Source organism: Bombina bombina, chromosome 1 (assembly GCF_027579735.1).
Source record: "Bombina bombina isolate aBomBom1 chromosome 1, aBomBom1.pri, whole genome shotgun sequence".
Classification (NCBI taxonomy): Eukaryota; Metazoa; Chordata; class Amphibia; order Anura; family Bombinatoridae; genus Bombina; species Bombina bombina.
The window spans coordinates 452,715,140-452,739,329 of NC_069499.1; the positions used below are offsets into that span (position 1 = coordinate 452,715,140).

Consider the following 24,190-nt stretch of genomic DNA (forward strand, 5'->3'; position numbering starts at 1 on the left):
CCACTGTATATGTAAAAACTCTGAAACTAATTTTCTCTTTTCAACATTGCGTTTGCTTCACTGAAATGTTTCTTTATTAAATTTCCTAGAATAAATAAAATCTATTCCCCATAATAGACTTGCGCACATCGTTATGAAAAGAGAAGACTTGTAAACAGAGAAAGTGAATCTCGTGACATCACAGGAAGGTGCTACGTACTCAGCGAAGATCTCACTATAAAAGATGACATGGATGGTGGAGACTGGAACTTTTGTGAGGGGCGATTGAGGGGACATGAGAAATTTGGTTCTTGCCAACAAGGGGTTGCAGCAACATTTACAAAAGATTATCACTATGTTGTATTTGGGGCCCCTGGAACATACAACTGGAAAGGTATGAATGAGATATTGTAGAACAAGTATTCTGGCTCATTTCTGTTCTGTGAGTGTCAACATGGTTTTATGTAGGTCTGATGCTCCTATCCTACTAAAACTGCTTAAAGGAATATGAAACCCAAAATACAATTTTACATAACTTTTCAATTTACTTCTATTATCTAATTTGCTTCATTCTCTTGGTATCATTTGTTGAAGGAGCAGAAATGCACTACTGGTTGCTGACTGAACACCTGGGTGAGCCAATGACAATCGGTATATGTGTGTGTGTGTGTATATATATATATATATATATATATATATATATATATATATATATATATATTTATATATATATTTCCACTGTGTATCTGCACTCACAATTCATAGATAGTCAGCAACCAGGGTGCTCAGTCAAAATTTCAATAAGTATCAACAAGTAGGGACTGCACTCGCTTGATTGACGTTTCGGGGTACGCAAACCCCTGGTTTGGTCTGAGGAAGGGGTTTGCGTACCCCGAAACGTCACCATTGAATAAATAAGTTATTATTTGAACTGAATCCAGCGAGTGCAGTCCCTACTTGTTGATACTTTTATATATATATATATATATATGCAGCCATCAATCAGCAGCTAGAACCTAGGTTCTTTGCTGCCCCCAATGTTTCCTAGATAAACCTTTCAGCAAAGAATTACAAGAGAATGAAGCAAATTAAATAATAGAAGTAAATTGGAAAGTTGTTTAAAATGGTATGCGCTGTATAAATCATGAAATACATTTTTTGAGTTTCATGTCCCTTTTATAAACTGCTTGTTTGAAGTTCATCTATATACAGTTACATTTTATGATAATTTATTACAAAACTTACTGTATAGCATGTCATTTGGATAGGTTGGGCAACCTTCATCTAAATTGTCCTTTAGATTCATATGTTGCAAGCAGAGTAAGGTATTTTAAAGTGATGATAAATATCTTATAGAAGGGGTCACTAAAGAAAAACTTTTTCTTAAATCACTTAGCAACAATGAAACAAATTAACCATTTAAATATCTTATAATATTATAAGTAGGATTTCTAAGAACTCAAAAGTATTTAGCAGTTTCTCTTTTTGAGCAGGAATGGTGTCATATCTTCATAAATCCCTCATTTATAACGAGCCTCATTTAAATAACATGATTTCTAGAGTACCCCAGTCATTTCCATTCAAATGAAATATCATGTTTATTTCAGTTTATTTCAGTTTATTACATGTACGGGATGGGCAAAAAATAAGTAAAACTAGTTAAAAATTGTAGCTTCTTGGACAAATATAAACTACTGGGACATTCTAGAGTATATACTATAATGAACTAGATCATGTCATTGTTGCCCTATAATGTCTCATCATTAATGTAAATATATTATACGTTTTTGAACAATTTTATTTTGGAAACGCCCATGCATCAGTAGTTTTGCTCCCCTACATATTTCATGTGTTATGTTGATAACTTATTTTTTTTGAACCATCTTTTATTTTTTATCATTTCTTGTTTATTCCACTTCATTTTTTTATTTGCCATTTCCATTCCTACAGGGGTTGTTCGTGCAGAACACAAAAATAGCACATTGGTGGAAGAATTGTTCATTTTTGATGATGGTCCTTATGAAACTGGTGGTGAAAACATAAGAAATGCAGACTTAGTTCCTGTCCCAGCTAACAGCTATTTAGGTATGAGTTATAATTGTGATCTAACAGTCTGCTTGTGAACCGGTAAACTGGAATTAGGGTTATTGGAGAAACTGAAGCATCACTTGAATATGATTATAGATTGCTCACTGTCAGGGATATACAACCTGTCTACTGCATTAAATCTTGTGCTAAAAGCAACAGCTTTATTTTCTAGATGTTTTCTCTCAGTGTGTCCTTTCACTATTTCTTTTCTCTTGTTGTTCTGCATTTTGTACACTTGCGCAGGTCTTCTCTTTTTGACATCTGTGTCCAGTAGTGATCCCGATCAATTTTTGTACAAATCTAAAGAAATAGGAGGGAAATCCAAAGATGTGATGGCCAATAGCTACTTAGGTTTGTGATTCCTGGTCACTGCATTCCGTGTTGGTGAAATCATCGTCATTTAGCATTCGCCCAACATAGTTATGCACCAGGATACATCTAAACAAATTCTTTTACAACTCATATTTGATGTGACTCATTTTGTGCATGTATTTCTCAACTTGTCAATCGTAAAATGCATAATGCAAGCAAATTATTCCCTTCTGCTGTGGAGAGAAAGGACAGTCTCAACTTAAAATGAGAAATTCATTAGAATATGTAATCTTTGCATTATTGAATCTAGCGTACTATTTGTTTAACATATCCTAAGGGGTTAAACCAACGCATACATAAAGTCCTACATTGTATTGCAGCTCCTGAACGGGACACAGCCTGTGATTGGCAGCTATATGTGACTACTGCTCTGCTCAGGAATTGCAACATATGCTGCTCTTGAACAGACGCGGCCTGAGATTGCCAGCTACATTTGACTGCTGCTCATGAATGGCTCATATTCTGCTCAGGAGCTGCAATGTTTGCAGCTCTTAAATGGGAATTTACCCTAGTGGGGGTTAAACACATTGTAAGCTGTGGTCAGTAGTGCAAAAAATAACATGCTGTTACAAATTAGCACATGATACTATCTCAGGGTCGGCTCCAGAATGAATGAAATGGGGGGGCATTTATTTTTCACGAGGGGGCACGCATTTACAAAGCATGTATGAGAGTCAAAATAAGAGCAGACCTACATATTTTGCATTAAAACCATTAAACTTGATACCCCCAGTGCAATAGCTCCTTAAAAACAATTCACCCCTTAATCACCATTATCCAAATCCCTTAAACTCATTCTCAAATCTCAATAATGTCCCCTAAACAGCCATGCACCCCAAACCCCCAAATATAATTAACCCCTTTGTATGCAATAGCAGTGAGGATACTAGGTTTTCAGGTACTGGTCATTTTGTAGATTAGATTTAGCTATACCTGTTTCGCAATAACTAACGGATATAAGGCTACTTAATACAACCTATGTACTGTGAACCTATAAGAATATGATTGTATCTTATATATATAAGTCTGTAAATGGCTACCGCTTCTATCAATGCCTCAAAAGTGCACTGTGATCTTAGGCCCGGCCTAAGATCACAGTGCACTTTTGAGGCGTCGATAGAAACCGGTAGCAATTTATAGACTTATATTTATATGATACAATAATTTTCTTGTTATGGTCTATTGTTTAAGAAAATGAGTAACTCACGATAGTTAGGTAAAATGAATAGGGTTAAAGACAAGACCAAAAAGTCTCTAACTTCCAATTCCAAATAAGAGGTTAAGACACGGAGCTCTTGCAGATGCGTGATGCGACCTTACAGTTTGGCAGCTTACTCCGCTCCCAGCATGCAGCATTACATAACAATTCATTATTTTATTTATTATTTTTAAAGCATATGATTATATCAATATTTTTTGAGGGGCACAGCATTCTATTTGGGTGGGCATTGCCCCCCAAAGCCCCCCCTTGGAGCCGACCCTGTACTATCTGAATGTAAGGTAGACAGTAAATACACAGTGATACAACCTTTATTGGTGTGACACTGATATTATGTAATGATACTTTACAAAAGTATAACCACATTTGGTTATATACAGTGCAAGCTTGTAGCTGTATTAAAGAAGGATAATTGCACCATGCTGTCTCCTCATCCTACACATTTCAGTTTCTTAAAGGGACATGAAATTCATGTATATAGTTAATGATATAAGCTATATTTTAAATACAGAGTTTTTTGAAAATGTAATTATAGTTTACTAGTCAGTTATTATCAGAGAGAAAATGTTACTTCATTATCTATTTTATTTTCAAACTTTTATTCCTTTTCAATTACAAAAAAGAACAAAAATGCAAGAATATATAAAACACACTTATATAAAAATGATATCCTCCAAAAGAATACAAAATGAAAAACAAATTGCAAAATACGGTCTCATAAGTGAAATATAAAGATGCCAAAGGTTAAGTCCATGAACCAACACATTTCTCACAAACACAAGAAATATGAGAAAAATATATAAACTGACATAATACAAAGAATCTAGCTATCTGTATATTTAAAGCTTTCTATAATATCACTGTATCCCTTCTATCATCATATAATTAGTTCAATTATTTCATTTCAAGTTTGTATTTTATTCCTATCCTTATTTAGATACCGTCTTCAGTTAAATGGTTAAGTTGCCTTAGCCCTTTTTATATTGTTTTTTATATTGTTTAAAAAAATTGTTTTTGCTGAAGTTTTCTAAAATCATGAGTTCCATGTCCTTTTAAGATCATAGATTGTTGTTCCCCATAGCATGTACTGTATGTGTGCAAAGTCACTTATGATAAAAGGCTAGTTAATAAGGTGATACATTTTATGTCTGGTTAAATTATTCTTGAGAATGTTAATTATTATGAAAATGTCACCTTTTTTGAACTATTTATCAAAATACATGGTATGCAACAAAGTCTCCCACAATTGTTCATGTGAGTCATAGCATACAATTTTTTAAATAGTTTACATCTATTATTAAATCTGTTTTGTTATCATGGTATTCTTTGTTGAAGAGCATGCCTAGCTAGTTAATTTGCTTGTGTCTGGAGCACTACAAGGAAGTAAGCACTGCTGCCATCTAGTGATCTTGCAAATGTATAACATTGTTAAAAGTATTCTTGCAAAACTCTGCATATAGAGATGCAGACATGTGCTTGCTGATTTTCAATAAAGGATACCAGGAGAATAAAGTAAATTTGATAATAGAAGTAAATTATGTTTTTACCAAACAGATTAGTATATATTTAATTAAATTCGTTTCTACATTAGTGGACTGTAAATAGTTACATATTATAGATTTTCAATGTTGAAACAACACTTTGCTTGGTTTTGTTAAATTGCTTGTTTGTGGAAGTTTATCTATTTATCTAATTTGTGTTCACAGAAAATGTTTGTAAAATGATAACATCTTCTGCTATCCAAGACACAAATGAATTGTGTAATTTACCATAAATGTATTTAATGATAATCTGTGCCATTTATATCTTAGAATAAGTGGGAAATGTTCATTTGCTAAGAAAATGCAACCCAATTGTAGAGAACATTCCTCCCGTGTACACATAATACTAATTGTATAAAAGACAACAGAGCTTTTAATTTGCACGTTCTTTCTTCAAAGGTTTTTCTTTGGATACTGGTGTAGGCATAACCTCACAAAATGAGATGACTTTTGTTTCTGGCGCCCCAAGAGCTAATCACAGTGGAGCTGTTGTCCTGCTGAGGAAATTCCCTCCCAATGACAGGATGCTTTCTCCGGTACATATATTTGAAGGTGAAGGGCTGGCCTCATCTTTTGGTTATGATGTAACGGTAGCTGATCTCAACAATGATGGGTAAGGATATTTGTTCAGCTCCCTGTATGAAAAATATTATTTAAAAAAAAGTGACCTTTAGAAAGTATGGTTGTTGTATTATATGCATTTTTTAATGTATTTATTTTATTTTATATATATATATATATGTGTGTGTGTATATATATATATATCATTTTTTTACTTGCATAATGTAAAAAAGACTATATAAAATCAAAGATTCCTCATATTTAAGGACTTTTAAAAATCTAGTAGGCTTGGCTCCAGAATTTTACTTCTGAGTTGTTGGCTTATTCTAAATACATTTCTTTACAAACATCATTGTCTCGCTCCTATCATTTTTGCGGCTTCCTAAAAGTGTTTGTCATTGCTTGTAAATTACTAAGAATTCTTTAAGATGCACTTGAAATTAATTGGAGGACAATGTTGTTGTTTTCTCCAACATAGGTGTGTCCGGTCCACGGCGTCATCCTTACTTGTGGGATATTCTCTTCCCCAACAGGAAATGGCAAAGAGCCCAGCAAAGCTGGTCACATGATCCCTCCTAGGCTCCGCCTACCCCAGTCATTCTCTTTGCCGTTGTACAGGCAACATCTCCACGGAGATGGCTTAGAGTTTTTTAGTGTTTAACTGTAGTTTTTATTATTCAATCAAGAGTTTGTTATTTTAAAATAGTGCTGGTATGTACTATTTACTCAGAAACAGAAAAGAGATGAAGATTTCTGTTTGTATGAGGAAAATGATTTTAGCACCGTAACTAAAATCCATGGCTGTTCCACACAGGACTGTTGAGAGCAATTAACTTCAGTTGGGGGAACAGTGTGCAGTCTCTTGCTGCTTGAGGTATGACACATTCTAACAAGACGATGTAATGCTGGAAGCTGTCATTTTTCCCTATGGGATCCGGTAAGCCATGTTTATTACGATGGTAAATAAGGGCTTCACAAGGGCTTATTAAGATTGTAGACTTTTTCTGGGCTAAATCGATTAAGTTTTAAAACATATTTAGCTTTGAGGAATCATTTTATCTGGGTTTATTGATATTATAATATCGGCAGGCACTGTATTAGACACCTTATTTCTCTGGGGCTTTCCCAAAGCATAAGCAGAGCCTCATTTTCGCGCCGGTGTGGCGCACTTGTTTTTGAGAGGCATGGCATGCAGTCGCATGTGAGAGGAGCTCTGATACTTAGAAAAGACTTTCTGAAGGCGTCATTTGGTATCGTATTCCCCTTTGGGCTTGGTTGGGTCTCAGCAAAGCAGATACCAGGGACTGTAAAGGGGTTAAAGTGTTAAAACGGCTCCGGTTCCGTTATTTTAAGGGTTAAAGCTTCCAAATTTGGTGTGCAATACTTTTAAGGCTTTAAGACACTGTGGTAAAAATTTGGTGAATTTTGTACAATTCCTTCATGTTTTTTCGCAATTGCAGTAATAAAGTGTGTTCAGTTTAAAATTTAAAGTGACAGTAACGGTTTTATTTTAAAACGTTTTTTGTACTTTGTTATCAAGTTTATGCCTGTTTAACATGTCTGAACTACCAGATAGACTGTGTTCTGAATGTGGGGAAGCCAGAATTCCTGTTCATTTAAATAAATGTGATTTATGTGATAATGACAATGATGCCCAAGATGATTCCTCAAGTGAGGGGAGTAAGCATGGTACTGCATCATTCCCTCCTTCGTCTACACGAGTCTTGCCCACTCAGGAGGCCCCTAGTACATCTAGCGCGCCAATACTGCTTACTATGCAACAATTAACGGCTGTAATGGATAATTCTGTCAAAAACATTTTAGCCAAAATGAACCCTTGTCAGCGTAAGCGTGGCTGCTCTGTTTTAGTTACTGAAGAGCATGACGACGCTGATATTAATATCTCTGAAGGGCCCCTAACCCAATCTGAGGGGGCCAGGGAGGTTTTGTCTGAGGGAGAAATTACTGATTCAGGGAACATTTCTCAACAGGCTGAACCTGATGTAATTGCATTTAAATTTAAGTTGGAACATCTCCGCATTCTGCTTAAGGAGGTATTATCCACTCTGGATGATTGTGAAAAGTTGGTCATCCCAGAGAAACTATGTAAAATGGACAAGTTCCTAGAGGTGCCGGAGCTCCCAGAAGCTTTTCCTATACCCAAGCGGGTGGCGGACATTGTTAATAAAGAATGGGAAAGGCCCGGTATTCCTTTCGTCCCTCCCCCCATATTTAAAAAATTGTTTCCTATGGTCGACCCCAGAAAGGACTTATGGCAGACAGTCCCCAAGGTCGAGGGAGCGGTTTCTACTTTAAACAAACGCACCACTATACCCATAGAGGATAGTTGTGCTTTCAAAGATCCTATGGATAAAAAATTAGAAGGTTTGCTTAAAAAGATGTTTGTTCAGCAGGGTTACCTTCTACAACCAATTTCATGCATTGTCCCTGTCACTACAGCCGCATGTTTCTGGTTTGATGAACTGTTAAAGGCGCTCGATAGTGATTCTCCTCCTTATGAGGAGATTATGGACAGAATCAATGCTCTCAAATTGGCTAATTCTTTCACCCTAGACGCCACTTTGCAATTGGCTAGGTTAGCGGCTAAGAATTCTGGGTTTGCTATTGTGGCGCGCAGAGCGCTTTGGTTGAAATCTTGGTCGGCTGACGCGTCTTCCAAGAACAAGCTACTAAACATTCCTTTCAAGGGGAAAACGCTGTTTGGCCCTGACTTGAAAGAGATTATCTCGGATATCACTGGGGGTAAGGGCCACGCCCTTCCTCAGGATCGGCCTTTCAAGGCAAAAAATAGACCCAATTTTCGTCCCTTTCGTAAAAACGGACCAGCCCAAAGTGCTACGTCCTCTAAGCAAGAGGGTAATACTTCTCAAGCCAAGCCAGCTTGGAGACCAATGCAAGGCTGGAACAAGGGAAAGCAGGCCAAGAAGCCTGCCACTGCTACCAAGACAGCATGAAATATTGGCCCCCGATCCGGGACCGGATCTGGTGGGGGGCAGACTCTCTCTCTTCGCTCAGGCTTGGGCAAGAGATGTTCTGGATCCTTGGGCGCTAGAAATAGTCTCCCAGGGTTATCTTCTGGAATTCAAGGGACTTCCCCCAAGGGGGAGGTTCCACAGGTCTCAGTTGTCTTCAGACCACATAAAAAGACAGGCGTTCTTACATTGTGTAGAAGACCTGTTAAAAATGGGAGTGATTCATCCTGTTCCACTAAGAGAACAAGGGATGGGGTTCTACTCCAATCTGTTCATAGTTCCCAAAAAAGAGGGAACGTTCAGACCAATCTTAGATCTCAAGATCTTAAACAAATTTCTCAAGGTTCCATCTTTCAAGATGGAAACCATTCGAACTATTCTTCCTTCCATCCAGGAGGGTCAATTCATGACCACGGTGGATTTAAAGGATGCGTATCTACATATTCCTATCCACAAGGAACATCATCGGTTCCTAAGGTTTGCATTCCTGGACAAACATTACCAGTTCGTGGCGCTTCCTTTCGGATTAGCCACTGCTCCAAGGATTTTCACAAAGGTACTAGGCTCCCTTCTAGCGGTGCTAAGACCAAGGGGCATTGCAGTAGTACCTTACCTGGACGACATTCTGATTCAAGCGTCGTCCCTTCCTCAAGCAAAGGCTCACACGGACATTGTCCTGGCCTTTCTCAGATCTCACGGCTGGAAAGTGAACGTGGAAAAGAGTTCTCTATCCCCGTCAACAAGGGTTCCCTTCTTGGGAACAATTATAGACTCTTTAGAAATGAGGATCTTTCTAACAGAGGCCAGAAAAACAAAACTTCTAGACTCTTGTCGGATACTTCATTCCGTTCCTCTTCCTTCCATAGCTCAGTGCATGGAAGTGATCGGGTTGATGGTAGCGGCGATGGACATAGTTCCTTTTGCGCGCATTCATCTAAGACCATTACAACTGTGCATGCTCAGTCAGTGGAATGGGGACTATACAGACTTGTCTCCAAAGATACAAGTAAATCAGAGGACCAGAGACTCACTCCGTTGGTGGCTGTCCCTGGACAATCTGTCTCAAGGGATGACGTTCCGCAGACCAGAGTGGGTCATTGTCACGACCGACGCCAGTCTGATGGGCTGGGGCGCGGTCTGGGGATCCCTGAAAGCTCAGGGTCTTTGGTCTCGGGAAGAATCTCTTCTACCGATAAATATTCTGGAACTGAGAGCGATATTCAATGCTCTCAAGGCCTGGCCTCGGCTAGCGAGGACCAAGTTCATACGGTTTCAATCAGACAACATGACAACTGTTGCGTACATCAACCATCAGGGGGGAACAAGGAGTTCCCTAGCGATGGAAGAAGTGACCAAAATCATTCTATGGGCGGAGTCTCACTCCTGCCACCTGTCTGCTATCCACATCCCAGGAGTGGAAAATTGGGAAGCGGATTTTCTGAGTCGTCAGACATTGCATCCGGGGGAGTGGGAACTCCATCCGGAAATCTTTGCCCAAGTCACTCACCTGTGGGGCATTCCAGACATGGATCTGATGGCCTCTCGTCAGAACTTCAAAGTTCCTTGCTACGGGGCCAGATCCAGGGATCCCAAGGCGGCTCTAGTGGATGCACTAGTAGCACCTTGGACCTTCAAACTAGCTTATGTGTTCCCGCCATTTCCTCTCATCCCCAGGCTGGTAGCCAGGATCAATCAGGAGAGGGCGTCGGTGATCTTGATAGCTCCTGCGTGGCCACGCAGGACTTGGTATGCAGATCTGGTGAATATGTCATCGGCTCCACCTTGGAAGCTACCTTTGAGACGAGACCTTCTTATTCAGGGTCCGTTCGAACATCCGAATCTGGTTTCACTCCAGCTGACTGCTTGGAGATTGAACGCTTGATTTTATCGAAGCGAGGATTCTCAGATTCTGTTATCGATACTCTTGTTCAGGCCAGAAAGCCTGTAACTAGAAAGATTTACCACAAAATTTGGAAAAAATATATCTGTTGGTGTGAATCTAAAGGATTCCCTTGGGACAAGGTTAAGATTCCTAGGATTCTATCCTTCCTTCAAGAAGGATTGGAAAAAGGATTATCTGCTAGTTCCCTGAAGGGACAGATTTCTGCCTTGTCGGTATTACTTCACAAAAAGCTGGCAGCTGTGCCAGATGTTCAAGCCTTTGTTCAGGCTCTGGTTAGAATCAAGCCTGTTTACAAACCTTTGACTCCTCCTTGGAGTCTCAATTTAGTTCTTTCAGTTCTTCAGGGGGTTCCGTTTGAACCCTTACATTCCGTTGATACTTTTGCTTCTTCTGAGGCTATTTTTGGGAGAAAGGTTTTGCAAGCCGTGGTGCCTTCCATTTAGGTGACCTGATTTGCTCCCTCCCTTCATCCGTGTCCTAAAGCTTTGGTATTGGTTCCCACAAGTAAGGATGACGCCGTGGACCGGACACACCTATGTTGGAGAAAACAGAATTTATGTTTACCTGATAAATTTCTTTCTCCAACGGTGTGTCCGGTCCACGGCCCGCCCTGGTTTTTTAATCAGGTCTGATAATTTATTTTCTTTAACTACAGTCACCACGGTACCATATGGTTTCTCCTATGCAAATATTCCTCCTTAACGTCGGTCGAATGACTGGGGTAGGCGGAGCCTAGGAGGGATCATGTGACCAGCTTTGCTGGGCTCTTTGCCATTTCCTGTTGGGGAAGAGAATATCCCACAAGTAAGGATGACGCCGTGGACCGGACACACCGTTGGAGAAAGAAATTTATCAGGTAAACATAAATTCTGTTTTTTCTAAAATTGAAAGCGGATTCTGGTTGTAAAATAAGTTTTTAATGGACTATGGGCCAGATTATTTTTCATTTGAAAAAATCCTAATTAAAGTATTTATAATATACATTAAAAGTATGTGGCAGATTGTAAATTTAAACTACAGTTTTCAAATCTTTAAAGTATGCTGAAAAAAAACATTTTATGTGCACACTAAACATCATATTTAATCTGAAATTTAATTTCAAAAGACAAGATTAAAAATGTACCAGAAAATACAAAAATTCAAGAAACTTTGAATGTGAAATGATTCTCAAAGCCTTGACAAGTGGACTAAATAGGGACATAATCCATTCCTTCAGTGTTTTTTAAAGGAACATAAAAGCAACATTTTTTCTTTCATGATTTAGAAAGAACATGCAATTTTAAACAACTTTCCAATTTACGCCTATTATCTAATTTACTTAATTTTCTTTATATCCTTTGTTTAAAATAAAACATATCTAAATAGGCTCAGTAGCTGTATTGTATTCTCTATCTGAATCATGAAAGAAAATGTTTGGGCTTCGTATGACTTAAGTTCTCTCATAGGTTTCATGGTATTCACTAAGCATGTTGCACCTGTGGGTCTCGCTGTTTGTCACCAAATGTAAGCTGGGAAATTTGTCCTAAAATATGCTATGTGCTGATAGACAGGTATGTGAAAATAGAAGCAAATGTTGTAAACACTATAATTTGATTTATATTTTATTAAAAAAAAATTGTGATCAATACTGTATGATCCCTGCTACTGTCACTCTGTACTTTCTGTGGGAGACAACTAGCAACTTGTCAGGACTCCCAAGTTCAGCCACCTTTTTAGAATATTGAGTGAGGTCTGCCCATGCAAAGGTCACTGGGATTATTAAACTCTGCTGGTGAACTTCAGAGATTCAGGCCCAGTGACTGAAAAACCTTGTGCAGTTACTATTAAAGTAAATGGCAGTAATCCTGGTGTGAGAAACTCAGGGTGCCATCTCTTTTAGTTAATTTGCGCTTAATACCAAAGAGAATTTTGTTGTGCCGTATCTTACCCCCATACAACACTGACTGCAGTAATACTCAGTATGTTTCCTAAACAAGGATAACATCTAACAATATTGTTCAGCTTTCCAAGCCTGTGAGGTGCAGCTAATGTCACTCTGCAAGGTTAGCAGAGATCAATGCATGAATCATCATGGTTAAAAACTTTCCATGGGTTTGCATTTTATACAACCCATAGTCGGAGTTTGATTGTTTTCAGTGCATTTTAGTGAATGAGCCATCAGGGGATTTCCCTTTAAAAAAAACCTTTGTTTTTATTAGTGATTTCCTTTTGTGACAACTCCACATTTGCTTTCTATTTTTATTATGGATAAATAATGATTAACATTATTGTGCCTGAGAGAGTCTGCAGTCAGCTTATGCATGGGCAAATATGTCTCACACTGACGTAAAGAGGAGAAAAGGAACTGGCAGGAAGTACAGAGTAGATAGGACCGGCTGCTGTTTGATAGTGGGTTTTAGATCTGCTAGTCTGTATAACCTCTAGGTCTGAGTCTCATATCCTTCCTATGAGTCAGCCTTTCATTCCTGTTTGTGGAATTAGAACAGTCTTAAATAGATTAAACTAAATTATTGTATAACACTTTGGTTTAAAGGGATAGTAGACATTATACATTTTTCACAAGACACTCCAAACTGTTTTTTTTTTCTGTTTTTTTTCATGGTGGGCAGTACAGTAATTAGATTACATACGACCTGCCAAATACAAATAGAGCAGACTGCACTCCACCAGGTATTCTGTAGTGATTCATACAACTCAGTGGTGTCATACATGCACTCTAGCACTACTCTGCTTGACATTAGGAAGATGTGGGAGTGCACTGCTTAGATTATATGTAATGTGCCCTGTGGCATCTGATTGGATATAGCACCCCATCCTCCTGACCAAAAAAATAAAAGCATCGCAGGAATGAAGCAATAGTGTACTTAGGTGTGCCAAAACAGATTTGCAATAAAGATCAATAGTAGAAAATAGCACACAAAATATTAGTCAAGACACGGAAGTCTGGATCAGCCACTTTGAAGTACAGAGAAAAGTTGAAAAAATTGTGCCAGCCTCCAAAATTATAAAAAGGGACCTTTATTACTTTATATCAGCGCCCAAGGTCTGTAGACCCTGATATAAAGTAATAAAGGTCACAACTTTGGAGGCTGGACCATTTTTTTTCCTTTTCCCATGAAGTGTCTGCATACTATAATTTTTACAACACACAGAAAACATTTGTAATATTTACTGCTTTTTTAAAAGATTTGAATTACTATTTTTTGGATTATACAATTAGGTTCCTAAGTATTTGGACAGTAACACAATTTTCATAAATTTGGCTGTGCCCTTGAAGGCCACCTCTTATCTTGGTGCATTTTGATAGTTTTGCACAGCTAGACAGAAACTAGTTCATGTGTGCCATATAGATAACATTGTGCTCACTCCCGTGGATTTATTTATGAGTCAGCACTGATTTGCTAAAATGTCAAAAGAACTGAGATAAGGGACCAGTCTGCAGATGCTTAGATACATTGTAATCACAGAGATAAAAAGTATATTTATATAACCGTGTTGGTTATGCAAAACTGGGGAATGGGTAAAAAAGAGATTATCTATCTTTTTAAATAATAACAATTCTGGAGTAGATTGTCTCTTTATGTTGCTGCTTGTTTGTGGACCTTTCTGTCTAAGTTTTGTCTTCAGCAAGTGAAAAAGCTTGTTCAATTGGGTTGAGATCATGTGACTGACTCGGCCATTCTAGAATATTCTGCTTCTTTGACTTGAAAACTTCTGATTATTTTGGCACTATGTTTTGGGTCATTGTTCATCTGTACTGGGAAGCATTGTCCTATCAGTTTTTCAGTATTTGACTGAATCTGAGCAGATAGTCTAGCCCTATACATTTCATAATTCTTCCTGCAGTTTCAATCAGCAGTCACATCATCAATACACACTAATGACCCAGTTCTATTGGCAGCCATATATGCCCATGCCATAACACTGTCTCCACCATGTTTCACAGATGATGCGTTATGGTTCGGATTATGCGCTGCTCCTTCCTTCTCTTCCTATCATTCCGAGGTTGATCTTTGTTTCATCCACCAAATAATATTATATAACTGGGCAGGCTTTTTTTTATAAGTTTTCTGACAAAGTATAATCTGGTCTTTTTTTTTACACCTTATTAGAAACCCTCTGTATTTACTTCATGGAATCACTGTCCTGTATATACACATACAGTATACAGCAAATATAGCTCTTGTTCACATACCTAGTGAAACATATGAATGCTTCACGGTCTGATTCATTTTACGTTTGGTGGGATGATGGGCAGCTGGTAAATATGGGAACCTTGGCTGTACTACAGTAATGGCAGCATATTGGATTTATCATGCTTTACACTTGGAAGAAACCTTCCATTTTACCACTCTAAGCATCTTTTAAGACCATAAAAAAGTGGAAAAGGATAGGCACATACACATCTATTTTGTTAGTTGTAAGGTTTAACTTAAACCTTTTTATCTAAAAAATATTTTCACATGTTTAAATAGTGCTTGTTCATATACGTGATAGAAATGCAATGTCTATATTTGAGAATTAAAAATGTTCAGCACCCATGAAGCAGAGACTTCCAGTCATTTGTTGTTATAATGTTTTCTTTATATTTTGTACATATATTGATGGAGCTGCGTCTCTAAAAGCTGTAAACTCTTTCTTTTGTTATAAATAAAGCTGATTAAAAAAAAAAAAAAAACATTTCAGCACCCAAAGTAAAAGATAAAAAAGCTGCAACGTTAGAATGTATTGGCCTATATTTTATTATCAGACATCCCAACTCTTCCTGAAGTTCAGGGAGTCTCCCTGATTGTAATAGCAGCTCCCTGATGCCAGCAAATAGAATGCAATCTCCCTGAAACTCCAAGTACCATGATCCAATGTGTCCCAAATCCGGAAAAGTGTTTGCTGGGACGTTATAGAACCCTCAAAGCATCAGTAACAAAAAAGCCCCCACTGATTTTAAAAAAATAAAACACAAATACTACCTTATTTACTGCATGTAATTAAACTTTGTATTCTAAAATATTTAAGCATTTAACAAGCGTACGATCACTGGATAATAGGTTTGTTGTATGTGGTTGTGCAATAAAGCTACTTTTTTAATGTACCTTTAGTGGTAGACTACTTTAATGATGTCTCTATCTTATTTAGGGTTTCAAGGTGTCCAATATATAACTAGGAGGGGGGGGGTTGCGGCGCAGTAGAGGGTGAAGCCACCTACCTGAAATGAGTTTTCGCAGGTTTGGATGTCTGTATTATGGATATGTAGGAGCATAATACTTTATATAGTGATTATGTTTTTTTTTTCTTTTCATAGGTGGCAGGATATTGTAGTTGGAGCTCCTCAGTATTTTGTTAAGAATGACAAAGAAATAGGTGGTGCTATTTATGTATATATTAATGAGATGGGAAAGTGGGAAGATGTCAAACCAACACGCATCGTAGGAACCAAGGATTCAATGTTTGGTATTTCTGTAAAGAACATTGGAGACCTCAATCAGGATGGGTTTTCTGGTAAGAAAAATACTTATCAAAAAAGCTCCAAAACTACAGTTATGGGCAAAATAACTGCAAGACGTAGTGAAGAGGGATTTAGGCAGTACACATACTTTCTAGAAGTCTGGACAGATGTATTTAAAAATACATATTATAGACTTTTCTCTAAAGTAAATTGCTAATTTTTTGGTGATAAAATATATTCTAAAGACAAAGGGGCCGAATTATCAAGCTACGATCAGGCTGATTGACACCCCCTGCTAGCGGCTTCAAATCTGCAGGGGAAGACATTGCACAAATGCAGACAGTGTATGCTGTCGGCATTCAGTGATGTCTGTCGGACATGATGCGCTACAGCGTATCATGTCGGACAGACATTGATAAAGCCCCAAAGTTTTTAGCACTTGGTAGCAGTTGACCAACTGTATAATTGTCATTTAACCTTTGCATAGGGAAGCAAGACATTAGGAGTTAAAGCAGGAAAGTAAAAGATAAGGCTAAAATACTTCTGTGGTAGGCTGTAGGAAGTTAGAGGAGATATGGTATGGTGCTGAAAATGAAAGCAAAAAGAGGATGAGGAAATAAGATAAGATGGAACTAGGAGAGGAAAACTTGCAGTCCACAGCCACAGAAGTAAAGTAGTTGAATGTTGCAAAAATATTATTATGACTGTGTACGAGTAACAGAGAAAGGTGGAGTTAGTAGTTACAGAATGAAAAATATATATAGTATGTTTATTTGGGTCTGTCTTTGTTGTTTTCATACTTATTTTCTGTAATTATGCAACAAATAACACCATGCATATGTATTTGTGCTTAGATATTGCTGTTGGTGCACCATATGATGATGGTTTTGGCAAGGTTTATGTATATCATGGGTCCAGAAATGGAATAATTAAGGAACCAGCCCAGGTAAGTAATGAGCATTTTATATGTATTCATACAACTAGACCACATTACTATTGACACCGCTGTTTTACAGTTTGTTTAATGTTATCAAATACTTTTAATCACATTTTATTTTATTCTTCCTCAAGATTATTGATGGAAAGAGCACAAATACTAAATTTTTTGGCTACTCAATAGCTGGAAACATGGATCTAGATAGAAATTCCTATCCAGATATTGCCGTTGGCTCCTTATCAGATTCAATAAAGATATTCAGGTAAAAATAAATGTTGTGTGGCTACTGGAATATAGTCCATAACAGATCATTTTGAAATGTTGCTTACTTCTGTATACTTTTTTTTTTTTTAAGATCACGGCCTATTATTAACATTAAAAAGACCATTAAAGTTACACCAGACAAAATAGATTTTACCAAGAAGAATTGTGCTGCTGGAATCTGGTAAGTAATTTATTGTATTCCATATAATAACATTTCTGTACATGAAAAGAGTAGAATTGCTATTCAAGGCAGTGGCAAAACACTTATATGTAGGTTTTGATTATCTACTTTTTTTTTATATTTTGCAAATTTGAGCACCAGCAGTTGTAGGCTGGTTTACATGTTTTTTATTTCAATATTATGATATTATATTTGTATACAGTATACTTAAAGGGACAGTTTGCCCTAAATGTTTCTCCACTTTAATTTGTTTCTAATTATCCATTTTACCTGCTGGAGTGTATTAAAATATTTACAAATAGCTCCTATTTCAGCATTTTAAATAGTTGCTTTTTCCTGTGGTATCCCTACCTATTTTGAAAGTTTCTATAAGTTTCTTTATGTAAAGATAGCCAGCAGAAGAAATTACACTCCCAGTAGGTGGTAGAAGAGAAAAGCAATAAAATGCAAATATCACTAAAATGACATAGATAATTTGATTTCCCTGCGAGCAACCCATTTTGATGAGTTGTGATTTCAAAGAACAAAACCAGCTATTTCAAATACAAAAATAAACCTAAAAAGCCATTCATCATATATTTTATACTCATTGGGAACACATTAAAATAAAGACAATTTTACAGTACGCTATCACTTTAATAGGACAATAATTACTTTGAGATTGCTTAATTATATATATTAAAACAACTTTGCAATATATTAACATCTAGGTTCCTAAGAACCCCTAGGGGGAGCTAATATTCTAGCACACATGGTCACTTAAGATAATAGGTATTAAAGATGTATACGAATGAGGAAAAAGGAACGCTGAGTCTTAGAGTGGATGAAATGAAGTTTTATTTAGGAGCAGGCTTTTCATCAGACACTTGGTAAGCTCCTACTTACGCGTTTCGCGCATGGGCACATGCGCTTCATCAGAGATCGTAAAAGATGTATACATGACAAATGTGACTTATATAACAAAATCCATATAATGTCCACTAGATGGTAATTAGGGCTTCTAATTCGACCCAAAATGGACTCACAGTTCTCCGACAGCTGGTCCCACACAGCAATGTCAGTGTTTCACAGATCAGCACTTGCAAATAAGGTTTAGTTAAAAAAAGTGCACAACAAAATAAGCGGTTACAATCGTAGCATGTGAACACCCCTACACTGCAGCTTTTTAACTAAACCTTATTTGAAAGTGCCGATCTGTGAAACACCAACGACACTGCTGTGTGGGACCAGCAGCCGGAGTTCAGTGAGTCTCCAGACTGCCTCTGCAAGCACGTTTGGGTGCAGCAACTCAGTGTCAGTACCCTGTGTCTATTGCTTTTAACAGTTTTTGATAAATTGATATACACATGAAGCGCCCTATTTTGTCTTTGGACATCTATAGAAATTTGCAATATACTTTCATTATTTATTTTGCCTGCTTTTCCTGTAATTTAAAGGGACAGTCAACACCAGAATTTTAGTTGTTTAAAAAGAAAGATAATCCCTTTATTACCCATTTCTCAGTTTTGCATAACCAACACAGTTATAATAATACACGTTTTACCTCTGTAATTACCTTGTATCTAAGCTTCTGCTGACTGCCCCTTTATTTCAGTTCTTTTGACAGACATGCCTTTTAGCCAATCAGTGCTCACTCCAAGGTCACTTGACGTGCATGAGCTCAATGTTATCTATATGAAACACATTAACTAATGCCCTCTAGTGGTCAAACTGCATTCAGATTAGAGGCAGTCCTCAAGGTCTAAGAAATTAGCATATGAACCTCCTAGTTTTAGCTTTCAACTAAGAATACCAAGAGAACAAAGCAAAATTGGTGATAAAAGTAAAATTGGAACGTTGTTTAATATAACATGCCCTATTTAAATCATGAAAGTATTTTTTGGACTTGACTGTCCCTTTAAGTCTGAAAACTATTGTTGGAAATTGAAAGTACACATGGCAGACTTCTCAATCCTAACTTTGCCACATACCTGTACCTAATTTGTAGTTTGTTATATTATCATTTATGCTCATGCCAAACTATGAATATATTGTAAACATAATGACAGTGGCAAGCACTGTCATCTCCAGACTCAAGTTCAAATTGGCTCCTCCAAATAAGGAAAGTGGTGACTGCAGTTTGACTATTGAAAAGCAATTCAATCAAACATGGTGTTAATTTTTTCTAATAATGTTCAAATGTATTGGAAGACTGTAGAAAAATGCTATAATTACAAGGTGCTATAATTACTGCCCCTTTAGTTCTGGGACCACATTACATTGCAGCAATATGAACTATATATTTTGAAGCAGCTTTTTTTTAATAATTCACTTGGATTAAACTATATTTTGATAACATTGTTTTTTATGGATTTAGACAATTTTGATACTCAAAAACAACATAAACGATTGTAAAGTATGTATATATTTTTATATAATTGCTAATGCTTTGTAAAGAAGGCCGTCAATTCCACTAACATTTGGAAACCATATGAGATCCAAAGACAGAGGGTATAATTCCATGTAAACTCCATGGCCCCAATTTATCAAAGGTCTTGCGGACCTGATCCGACACTGCGGATCAGGTCCGCAAGACCTCACTAAATACGGAGAGCAATACGCTCTCCGCATTTAACATTGCACCAGCAGCTCACAAGAGCTGCTGGTGCAACGCCGCCCCCTGCTGACTCGCGGCTAATCGGCCGCCAGCAGGGAGGTGTCAATCAACCCTATCGTATTCGATCGTGTTGATTTACGGCGATTCCTGTCCGTCTGCTCAGAGCAGGCGGACAGGGTTATGGAGCAGCGGTTTTTAAATCCGCTGCTTCATAAGTTGTGTTTCTGGCGAGTCTGAAGACTCGCCAGAAACACGGCCCTTCAAGCTCCGTATCGTGTGACACTATTTTGATTTGGCTGTTTAAGATTTTTGATCCCTGTTTGTGACATTATTAATGTGGATGTTTTCCTAAGTAGCTGTGATATAACATTTTATGTATAATTCCTGTTTTATCTTTACTCTCTTTCTGGAGTAGGAATGTTTATGAGTTTTCTTTGTTTTAGTTTGGATGTTGAAGCCTGTTTTGAATACACTGCTGTTCCTAAAGACTACAATCCTGTGATACGTGAGTGCTGTTTTGCTTGTAGCTTTGTACACAAATATCTTTTCATTGTAAACCATCTGGGCAACTCATACTCTTATATGCATAACCAATATTAGTGTACAGTGGTCATTATTCATGGGAGATCTAAAATGAAAACAGTATTACACAAGTTGAGCACATAAATTATAGCTGTTAGGCGTTATATGCATTTCCCTCTCTGACAAACTATAATAGATTTCTTCTTTCTGTATATACAACACAGTGAGAAATACTTGCACTGCATAGAAATGGATACAAGCAGTAGTAAAAGTAATAAAATAAATGCATGTCCACATTGTACAGGATCTACATTGTTTTATTCAGTAAAAGGGCATCCTTGGGTTTCAAATGCCACAACCGTGGGTACATGTCTGTAGTCTGATAGTGTGAATAGTTTTCTAAACTATTAGATACCAGGTTTAGGGGCCCATTTATCAAGCTCTGGATGGAGCTTGAGGGCCCGTGTTTCTGGCGAGCCTGCAGGCTCTCCAGAAACACCAGTTATGAAGCAGTGGTCTAAAGATCGCTGCTCCATAACCTGTCCACCTGCTTTGAGCAGGCGGACAGACATTGCTGCAATTCAACCCTATTGAGTATGATTGGTTTGATTGACACCCCCTGGCAGACGATTGGCCGCGAATCTGCAGGGGGCGGCGTTGCACCAGCAGTTCACAAAAGCTGCTGGTGCATTGCTGAATACGGAGAGCGTATTGCGCTCCGCATTCAGTGAGGTCTGTCGGACCTGACCTGCACTGTCGGATCAGACCCGACAGACCTTTGTTAAATAGGCCCCTTAGAGTAATAAATGTCAGAGGCCTGTGAAATAGTTTCTCTCAGCAAACATAAAAACAATCCAAACACAAACAAGCACTCTTAGTTAAATAAGGCTAAAAAACCTTCAATTTCCTAAACCATTTTATACCAGGTACATTAAAGTAATTTAACGGGGACGGTATTAAATCTGCAATAGACCTATATTGCAAAAGTGAGTCCTCTTTTAATTGAGTAATGGTTTAGATACCATATGATTGCTTCACAAATTGTGAATATTTGAGATATAAAATGGGTTGGTCAAGGAAGCACGACAACTTCTACATATAAAACATAAATGAATACAAAACTGAGACCTCATATTTAAAGGGGCATTCTGGTCAAAATATAAATGCATATAGATCAATTACATCTTTAAATAGAAACATATTTGCAATAAACATGTTTTGGCAAAAATGCTTCTAATTATTACTGTTTTCGTGTTAACGTTTTAACAGCTATAGCTTTTATTTGAAGCGTTTTTGCTGATACATGTGTATTACAAAAATGCTTCTATTTAAAACTGAAATGCATCCATGTGGATTCCAGTTTTGTTTGGAATGTCCCTTTAAGAAGCAGTCTCATATGACATTTCCTGTAAAAATACCAGACACTTATCTTGTTAAATCATTATTATAGGATTAAAAAATGAAATATAAATCAATAAGCATATATTGTATTTGTTGTCCACAATGATATAATAATAATAATAATATAATATTTATAGTTGGATAAATTCTACAGAGGCCCATGATTAATTCCTCAGTGTGTAACAATAAAAATATTTTGTGGAAGTTTATTATAAAATGGTTAATTGCAACCTCAATATATTCTTCAGCTCTTACCTACACATTTGAAGTAGAAAGTGAAAGAAAAGCCTCAAATTTGCTGCCAAGAGTTATTTTTCAGGGTTTACCATCCGAAACCCAGTTGACCAGAACCGTTGACCTCAGAGGACAGAACCAAAAACAATGTGTTAAAACTACATTGCAAGTTCTGGTAAGCCAATCATTTTTTATTTTGAAAGGAGGGTATTGTAAGCTTTTACTATTAATCTGCAGGAAAAATAATAATAAAAATAATTTTAACTGAGCATAAATAATGCAGTTTCCTTTACTAGATGTTGAACACTTATCTCACATCTTCTCAAGTATCACTGCAGCTTCATGTTTCACATTTACTTGATCTAGGAATAGTAAGAACTGTAAAACAAAGGGGCACCAGACTAGAGCCAATAAAGGGATATTCTAGTGAACCACATCCCAAGCTGTGTTTTGTATTTTGATTTTAAAAACCTTTACATTATGCGTGTTGTAAAAGAGAGAGTAGGTTTGGCTTTTTTTTAAACTTGAAGATTGGCACCTTGTGTTAACTTCTGGATCTAGAGTCCTATTGATTGGTGTGCATGTTTTGTGCACACTTTTACCTGTCTCTCAAATACATGCATAATAGTTAAATTATTATCAGCAGATGATACAATATTAGCATTGATTGGGGACATATAACACTGCTGATCTTGAAGTTTTATAAAAGCAACATTGCCTTTTTTGTAACATCTAATATTGCAAAGTATGTTAAAATGGAATACTGGGATGATAAAAACCCTACTGCACTCTACTTCCTAAATCCATTTTACTCTCCGACTCATATTTGCTGCAGTTTGAATAGGTTGTCTTGCTTAATGCATAGCCTCCTTATATCGGCATAGCAGTTACATTTTTTGTTATAAGAGAAGTAGCCTCTAGATAATTAGACCAGCAACATGTATATTTTTTATTCCATCAATAATTGTGAGTTTTATAATTATATAGCACTGGTTACTAGCTCTGGTTAGTCTCTCCTGTGAGATTTTACTTACCTATTAGATGGTGGAATTACAAGGTACTGAAATCTTATAAGACAAATGTAACTTATTTTTCTGGAAAAGTTCAAATCACAAAAACTGTCATTTTTGATCGATAACACATTGTTTTGCTCATGATTGTACATTGTTGTTACTTTTTAATAAGACAAAAGTAAGACAAATCTTTAGAGGGACATTATACACTTGTTTTTTCTTTGCATAAATGTTTTGTAGATTATCTTTTTATATAGCCCATAAAGTTTATTTTTTTTGTTGTTTTTTTTAAATGGATAGTTTTGCTTATTTTTAAATAACATTGCTCTGATTTTCGGACTCCTAACCAAGCCCCAAAGTTTTAGGAGAATACCGACTTGCTTCTGTTTGTGTAAAGGGTCTTTTTATTTGCATGGGGAGGGGGAGTGTCTGATATTTCCCAATTGCAGTGGGTGTTCCAGTAAACTTTTAAACAGAGCTAAACTGGAAGCTTCTAAGTAAGTTTTTAAACGGTTTTATACTGGATTTTTTTATCAGTATCTGTGCATCTTATTTTTTGTAGTAGCGTCTATTACATGTAGTTATATAAAAAATGGTGTATATTGTCCCTTTAAAGGGACATTTTTCTTTGCATAAATGATTTGTAGATGATCCATTTATATAGCATATACAGTTTTTTTTTGTTTGTTTTTTAAATGTATAGTTTTATTTATTTTGAATAACATTGTGCTGATTTTCAGACTCCTAACCAAGCCCCAAAGTTTTAGAAGCAGATAGTTGTCTACCTACTCCAGCTTGCTCATGTTTGTGTAAAGGGTCTTTTCATATGCAGGGGAGGGGGGTTGCTCTTTTTGCTTTCATGCCCATTTCAGTGGGTGTCCCAGCCTAACATTTTCAACAGTGCTAAACTGGGAGCTTCTAAGTAAGTTTTTAAACGTTTTAT

The 24,190-nt window shown here is 37.0% G+C and overlaps 1 protein-coding gene across 2 annotated transcripts in view; it reads left to right on the forward strand.

The window, feature by feature from the left end:
- Positions 1-24,190, forward strand: part of ITGA6 (integrin subunit alpha 6) — a 115,848-nt gene that overhangs the window by 52,536 nt on the left and 39,122 nt on the right. For both annotated transcript variants that reach the window (XM_053698442.1, XM_053698441.1), the window contains exons 4-12: positions 118-373; positions 1,930-2,064; positions 5,599-5,812; positions 15,956-16,152; positions 16,954-17,045; positions 17,171-17,298; positions 17,392-17,481; positions 20,521-20,582; positions 22,249-22,409. In XM_053698442.1, coding sequence (XP_053554417.1) covers positions 118-373; positions 1,930-2,064; positions 5,599-5,812; positions 15,956-16,152; positions 16,954-17,045; positions 17,171-17,298; positions 17,392-17,481; positions 20,521-20,582; positions 22,249-22,409 — 1,335 coding nt within the window. The remainder of the gene's footprint in view (positions 1-117; positions 374-1,929; positions 2,065-5,598; positions 5,813-15,955; positions 16,153-16,953; positions 17,046-17,170; positions 17,299-17,391; positions 17,482-20,520; positions 20,583-22,248; positions 22,410-24,190) is intronic.